Source organism: Populus trichocarpa, chromosome 13 (genome assembly GCF_000002775.5).
Source record: "Populus trichocarpa isolate Nisqually-1 chromosome 13, P.trichocarpa_v4.1, whole genome shotgun sequence".
NCBI classification, from domain to species: domain Eukaryota; kingdom Viridiplantae; phylum Streptophyta; class Magnoliopsida; order Malpighiales; family Salicaceae; genus Populus; species Populus trichocarpa.
In genome coordinates this window covers 15,566,855-15,574,354 of record NC_037297.2, presented here as the reverse complement: position 1 = coordinate 15,574,354, position 7,500 = coordinate 15,566,855, and the positions used below count along the sequence as shown (strand labels likewise).

Here is a 7,500-nt window from a genome sequence, read left to right as displayed (position 1 = left end):
AGGTAGGGATAATAAAAAAGACGGTTATTCCATATATTTTGATATTGAAAATCAAGTTTTTGGGATTGACAATAATCATTCTTTTTTGAGTAAATTAGAAAAAGAATTTTCTAGTTATTGGAATTCTAGTTATTTAAATAAGGGGTCTAGGAGTGACGATTCCCACTATGATTATTCTATGTATGATAATAAATATAGTTGGAATAATTACATCAATAGTTGCATTGACAGTTATCTTCGTTCTCAAATCGGGATTGCTAGTTCTATTTTAAGTGGTAGTGAAAGTTACAGCGAAAGTTACATTTCTACTTACATTTTGGGTGAAAGTAGAAATAGTAGTGAAACCGGGAATTCCAGGCTAAGAACTAGCACGAACGGCAGCGATTTCGCTCTAAGAGAAAATTCTAATGATCTCGGCGTAACTCAAAAATACAAGCATTTGTGGGTTCAATGTGAAATTTGTTATGGATTAAATTATAAGAAATTTTTTAAATCAAAAATGAATATTTGTGAACAATGTGGATATCATTTGAAAATGAGTAGTTCAGATAGAATTGAACTTTCGATTGATCCAGGCACTTGGGATCCTATGGATGAGGAGATGTTCTCTCTGGATCCCATTGACTTTCATTCAGAGGAGGAACCTTATAAAGATCGTATTGATTCTTATCAAAAAAAGACAGGATTAACCGAGGCCATTCAAACCGGCATAGGTCAACTAAACGGCATTCCCGTAGCAATTGGGGTTATGGATTTTCAGTTTATGGGGGGTAGTATGGGATCGGTAGTAGGCGAGAAAATTACTCGTTTAATCGAGTATGCTACCAATCAATTTTTACCTCTTATTCTAGTGTGTGCTTCCGGAGGAGCACGCATGCAAGAAGGAAGTTTGAGCTTGATGCAAATGGCTAAAATTTCTTCCGCTTTATATGATTATCAATCGAATAAAAAGTTAGTTTATGTATCAATCCTTACATCTCCTACGACTGGTGGGGTGACAGCTAGTTTTGGTATGTTGGGGGATATCATTATTGCTGAACCCAACGCCTACATTGCATTTGCAGGTAAAAGAGTAATTGAACAAACATTGAATAAGACAGTACCTGAAGGTTCACAAGCGGCTGAATTTTTATTCCATAAGGGCTTATTCGATCCAATCGTACCACGTAATCTGTTAAAGGGCGTTCTGAGTGAGTTATTTCAGCTCCACGCTTTCTTTCCTTTGAATCATAACTTAAGTAGAACCTTAACTTAAGTTAATAGTTAATTAAATTGAATTCCTTAAATTATTTTCTTTCTGGCGAATAACTATTTAGAATAAGTATTTATTTATCGGAATCAAAGGAAAAATCCGAAGAATGGATTTTTTTTGGTGACATAAGAGGAAATTATGGAAAGAATCATACAGATAATTTTTTTTTTACCGATATCCCTGATTCCTAATTAGGAAACCTCTATGAACAAGATAAAAGAGCGAATTCTTTTTCCGCGAAATTCAATTGGGCAGGGTACAGGGTAGTAAATTAAATAATAAATAAAACGAATTTCATGTTCTTTTCTTCCTATGTTCTTTTCTTCCTTTCGTATTATATTATAACTATAAACTATAACGAATTTTGGAATAATTTATAAGGGGAAGAAACTCTTTATTAAATTCAAATTATTAAATTCAAATTATAAGACAAGAAAAAGATAATAGAAGAATAACAAACAAGTGGATTATCATACATGTATTTCATGTAGAAAAATGAATAAGTCCATTTAGTTAGTTCTATATTCCTTGCACTTTCTTATATATACTCACTTAGATATACTTAGTATAATTATATAGGAATTCTAATAATTTTAAGAGATCCTTCTATTTAAGATATCTTTCTAACAATATAATATAGTGATAATAGGTAAAAAGATTAATATAACAATAAATAAATAACAGGTACAAATATTAAATCGAGGTGCCCATTCTATGACAATTCTCAACAACTTACCCTCTATTTTTGTGCCTTTAGTGGGCTTAGTATTTCCGGCAATTGCAATGGCTTCTTTATCTCTTCATGTTCAAAAAAACAAGATTTTTTAGATCTGATGGGGACAAATTTCATCTATTTTTTTTTTTCAAGACTTAGACTTGGATCATAACACAGATATCTATTCAGTATAATATGGTATAACTTGTGGCTTCTTTCAAACAGAAAAGAAAGGGCAGGCGTAAACGTAAATATGATATATGAGTAAACGAGCTATTTGTTGAAAATAAGTCGCGATTGGGGCGGATGCCTGAAATAAATGCAAAGCCCATGTAGCTATATATGTGTAGTATGTGTAGATAGGGGATCATATGAGGGGGCTCCTATTATTTTACTTTTAGATCTAACGAATTGCTTCGAAAGATTCACATCAGAATAGTGCAAGTTGATGAAAGTTCCTTCGGAAACAAAAAAACGTAAAGTAAAATTCATTTTGGCCGGTCTCCCACTTCCAATAAAATGCAACTAGATCTAGTATGAGTTGGCGATCAGAACATATATGGATAGAACTTATAGCGGGGTCTCGAAAAATAAGTAATTTCTGCTGGGCCATTATACTTTTTTTAGGTTCATTGGGGTTTTTATTGATTGGAATTTCCAGTTATCTTGACAGAAATTTGATATCTTTATTCCCGTCTCAGCAAATCCTTTTTTTTCCACAAGGGATCGTGATGTCTTTCTATGGGCTCGCCGGTCTGTTTATTAGCTCTTATTTGTGGTGCACAATTTCGTGGAATGTAGGTAGTGGTTATGATCGATTCGATAGAAAAGAAGGAATAGTGTGTATTTTTCGTTGGGGATTTCCAGGAAAAAATCGTCGCATCTTACTACGACTCTTTATGAAAGATATTCAGTCTATCAGAATAGAAGTTAAAGAGGGTTTTTATGCTCGGCGTGTCCTTTATATGGAAATCAGAGGCCAGGGGGCCATTCCTTTGACTCGTACTGATGAGAATTTGACTCCACGAGAAATTGAGCAAAAAGCAGCGGAATTGGCCTATTTTTTGCGTGTACCAATTGAAGTATTTTGAAATAAACCGAAGCACTTTTCTTAGCAGGAGGTAAAAAACCAAAAAATCCTCTTTTTTTTTTTTTCTATAACATAACTTAACTTAAATTTATTCATAATACTGATGAACCAAAGAAGACGTATATTATATATACGGAATATATACGGAAAACGGAAAAATTCGAAAACGGAACTTTTTTTTATGCGTATGTAAATTCACAAAATTCAAGGACTAACCACTGACTCACAAATAAAAAAGAGGGAATAGATTCGCGGGTTCGAAGCTTTCTATTCTAAATTCTAATATCTAATATTAGAATAGAACTTATGCTTGATAGAAATATTAGATCGTATAGAGTTGACGAATGAAGCGGATTCATTAAAAATTCACAGACGAAAAAATGGAAAAAAAAGCATTCATTCCCCTTCTATATCTTACGTCTATAGTATTTTTGCCCTGGTGGGTCTCTTTTTCATTTAATAAAAGTCTGGGATCTTGGATTATTAATTGGTGGAATACTAGTAAATCCGAAACTTTTTTAAATGATATTCAAGAAAAGAGTATTCTAGAAAAATTAATAGAATTTGAGGAACTCTTCCTGTTGGACGAAATGATAAAGGAATACCCCGAAACACATCTACAAAAGTTTCGTATCGGAATCCACAAAGAAACGATCCAATTGATCAAGATGCACAACGCAGATCGTATAGATACGATTTTGCACTTCTCGACAAATATAATCTGTTTCGTTATTCTAAGTGGTTATTCTTTTTTAGTTAATGAAGAACTTTTTATTCTTAATTCTTGGGTTCAAGAATTCATATATAACTTAAGCGACACGATAAAAGCCCTTTCTATTCTTTTATTAACCGACTTATGTATAGGATTCCATTCACCCCACGGTTGGGAACTAATGATTAGCTCTTTCTACAAGGATTTTGGATTTGCTCATAATGATCAAATTATATCTGGACTTGTTTCCACCTTTCCAGTAATTTTCGATACAATTTTTAAATATTGGATCTTCCGTTATTTAAATCGTGTATCTCCGTCACTTGTAGTGATTTATCATTCAATGAATGACTGAAAAATGATCCACCGATCCAATTAGAATTTTGTTATTTTGTCCATAAGTAAAATAAAATATTCAAAATCTTACTTTTTTTTTTATACACTTATTTTTTCTATACATCCAAGAGATTCGGATTCCTCCTATATTTTAGTATTTTAGTAAAAATTTTTCAGTAACTAGCAGCATCGTGGATAGGGAACTATCCTAGCGACCTACCTAATTTTATTGTAGAAATTTTCTGGATCAACGACTGGACCATGCAAACTAGAAAGACCCTCTCTTGGATAAAGGAAGAGATTACTCGCTCCATTTCCGTATCGCTCATGATATATATAATAACTGGGGCATACATTTCAAATGCATATCCCATTTTTGCACAGCAGGGTTATGAAAATCCGCGCGAAGCAACTGGTCGTATTGTATGCGCGAATTGTCATTTAGCTAATAAGCCCGTGGGTATTGAGGTTCCACAAGCGGTACTTCCTGATACTGTATTTGAAGCAGTTGTTCGAATTCCTTATGATATGCAACTAAAACAAGTTCTTGCTAATGGTAAAAAGGGAGCTTTGAATGTGGGGGCTGTTCTTATTTTACCTGAGGGGTTTGAATTAGCCCCTCCTGATCGTATTTCGCCAGAGATGAAAGAAAAGATAGGTAATCTCTCTTTTCAGAGTTATCGCCCCGCTAAAAAAAATATTCTTGTGATAGGTCCCGTTCCTGGTCAAAAATATAGTGAAATCACCTTTCCTATTCTTTCTCCGGACCCTGCTGCTAAGAAGGATGCTCACTTCTTAAAATATCCCATATACGTAGGCGGGAACAGGGGAAGGGGTCAGATTTATCCCGACGGGAGCAAGAGTAACAATACGGTTTATAATGCTACAGCAGCGGGTATAGTAAGCAAAATCATACGAAAAGAAAAAGGGGGGTACGAAATAACTATAACAGATGCGCCAGAGGGGCGTCAAGTGATTGATAGTATCCCCCCAGGACCAGAACTTCTTGTTTCAGAAGGCGAATCCATCAAACTCGATCAACCATTAACAAGTAATCCTAATGTGGGCGGATTTGGTCAGGGAGACGCAGAAATAGTACTTCAAGACCCATTACGTGTCCAAGGCCTTTTGTTCTTCTTGGCATCCGTTATTTTGGCACAAATCTTTTTGGTTCTTAAAAAGAAACAGTTTGAGAAGGTTCAATTGTCCGAAATGAATTTCTAGATTGCGAATTTATCAACATCAAGTTCTTATCTTTTCTTAATTTCTTAAAAAGAACAAAATTTTTGTTGGAAATTCTGTATGATAAAAAAAAAAAAAAATTGCGAAAAGACTTTTGTTTTGCTTTTGTTTATATTTTTTTTTTATACCGAATTAGGGGAATTACTTGTACCACATTTCTATATTTAGTATGTATATTGGTAAGAAGACTATTTGACTTTATCCCCTCTTTTCCAATCTAAATTGGAGTGGTGCGATTATGTCACTATTCACAGATTTAGCTGTGATACAATGTATCCATAGCTTTTTTCTATTCTAATAGAATCAAATTCGACTAAATACTGATACTAAGCATAAGATAACTAAGCGGAAAAGAAAAGGTTAAATGAGGTAAACAAAATATTATAGGGGATATTCTTCTATTTGTCTTTTTATTCTTCGACACAAGCAAAGGAATTTTCCACCCCCCCCCTTTGCTTGTGTCGAAATAATAATGATTCTTAATACCATTCATCAAAGATTCCTATTCTTCAAAGAAAGGAAAATTTTTTGAGCAAATAGAACTTCATATCGGATCGACAGAAAACAAAAAAAAAATATAAATATATAATATATATATATATTATATGTGATCCAGGAAAAGAAAATTTAGCAATTCCTTCTTTCTTCTAACAGTATTGATAGATAAGATACTATCGAGGAAAAAATATTCTGAATCAATCAATGAAGTTACTTTTTTACAAGCACCACCCAGAAAAAAGTGTAATGGAATTTTTTGAAATATTTAAAATATCAGAAGAATGTAATTCATAAAATGGAATTCATTTTGTCATTTATACGAATAAAGTATTATGATTATTAAGAACTCAGCAGCGCCCCCTTTTTTCTGTCTGATTCGACGGGGATGCCGTTGAGTTCTTACGCTTTCATGTCTACAACTCAGTTCATCCTATTACTACAGGGATGAACCCAAGCCGGAATAGGAGCCATAAAAGAAAATACCTATTAAACCGATCACAGGAATACCAGTTACAGTACCTATTATCCAAAGAGGAATCCTTCCAGTAGTATCGGCCATTTATCCCACTTCCCTCCACATTTAATCAAGTGGTCCTGCTAGAGACATGAACAGTCATAGATAATTATGTGATGATATCCTTCCGACGAGATAAGAGAATTTCTGCTCTTATTTATTATTCTAATACTCTCTTTTCCTTTTTTAATTAATATTTAATTATTAATTAAATATTAATTAAAGAATATTAATTTAAAGAAATAAATTTAATATTAATTAAAGAAATAATTAGAAAATAAAACAGCAAGTACAAAAATGAGTAATAACCCCCAGTAAAGACTGGTACGATTCAATTCAACGTTTTGTTCGTTCGGGTTTGATTGTGTCATAGCTTTATAATTAATATTAATTCAGATTAGGTTTATCGTTGGATGAACTGCATTGCTGATATTGACCCCAAAAAAGAAACGGTAGGTACAGCTAGTCCGTGAACAGCAAGCCATCGCACTGTAAAAATTGGATAGGTTCGATCTATAGTCATTGGGCCCTCCTAACCTAAAAAGATCTACTAAATTCATCAAGTTGTTCCAAAGGATCAAAACGGCCAGTTATTAAGGGAATTCCTTGTCGGCTCTCTGTAAAATATTCATTTGGACGAGGGCTTCCAAATACATCATAAGCTAAACCTGTGCTGACGAATAACCAACCTGCAATGAATAGGGAAGGTATAGTAATGCTATGAATGACCCAATATCGAATACTGGTAATAATATCAGCAAAAGAACGTTCTCCTGTGCTTCCAGACATGCGAGCTCCACATATTCTTGTACAGTCAAAAGGGGATCGATTCCGTAAAAGACGAGATCAGTAAATGAAAATTCACTGAAATTCAATCTTTGTGAGATCGTCAATATCGTACCGAGGGTTTCTTTAAAGTATACCAAATCAGTATAGCTATCCTTCTTCTGACGCAGCAACGCAACTCCAATCAGTCTCGAAACGAAGTCCTATATAATTTCTTTAGTCTTTTCTTTTTCTTGTCACTGTAGAACCGTGTACCATAGATTAGAGAAAAATGTGAATTTGACGGGTTGTTTTCTAATAATTAATAATAAAAATTCATAAATAAAAATTCATAAAAGAGATTAGCCTATTCCCC

The 7,500-nt window shown here is 33.6% G+C and overlaps 3 protein-coding genes across 3 annotated transcripts in view; all 3 read left to right on the top strand.

The window, feature by feature from the left end:
- The window catches only part of LOC127904142 (acetyl-coenzyme A carboxylase carboxyl transferase subunit beta, chloroplastic), a 2,312-nt gene extending 242 nt beyond the window's left edge, over positions 1-2,070 (top strand). The window contains exon 1 of the mRNA XM_052446196.1: positions 1-2,070. This exon is cut by the window's left edge and continues 242 nt beyond it. Within this exon, the coding sequence (XP_052302156.1) occupies positions 1-1,255 (1,255 nt within the window). The 3' untranslated portion in view covers positions 1,256-2,070.
- Positions 2,071-2,503: 433 nt separating this feature from the next.
- Positions 2,504-3,449, top strand: LOC127904151 (photosystem I assembly protein Ycf4). Its single transcript, XM_052446204.1, has one exon. It carries the CDS (start codon positions 2,504-2,506, stop codon positions 3,056-3,058), a length of 555 nt encoding a protein of 184 aa, XP_052302164.1. The 3' UTR covers positions 3,059-3,449.
- Positions 3,450-3,605: 156 nt separating this feature from the next.
- On the top strand, positions 3,606-6,809 carry LOC127904146 (cytochrome f). The gene has a single exon (XM_052446200.1). It carries the CDS (start codon positions 4,367-4,369, stop codon positions 5,327-5,329), a length of 963 nt encoding a protein of 320 aa, XP_052302160.1. The 5' UTR covers positions 3,606-4,366; the 3' UTR covers positions 5,330-6,809.
- The last annotated feature ends 691 nt before the right edge of the window (positions 6,810-7,500 follow it).

Excerpts from the sequence above, each read along its gene's own strand:
- LOC127904146 (XM_052446200.1), top strand. The coding sequence starts at position 4,367 with ATGCAAACTAGAAAGACCCTCTCTTGGATAAAGGAAGAGATTACTCGC.
- LOC127904151 (XM_052446204.1), top strand. The coding sequence starts at position 2,504 with ATGAGTTGGCGATCAGAACATATATGGATAGAACTTATAGCGGGGTCT.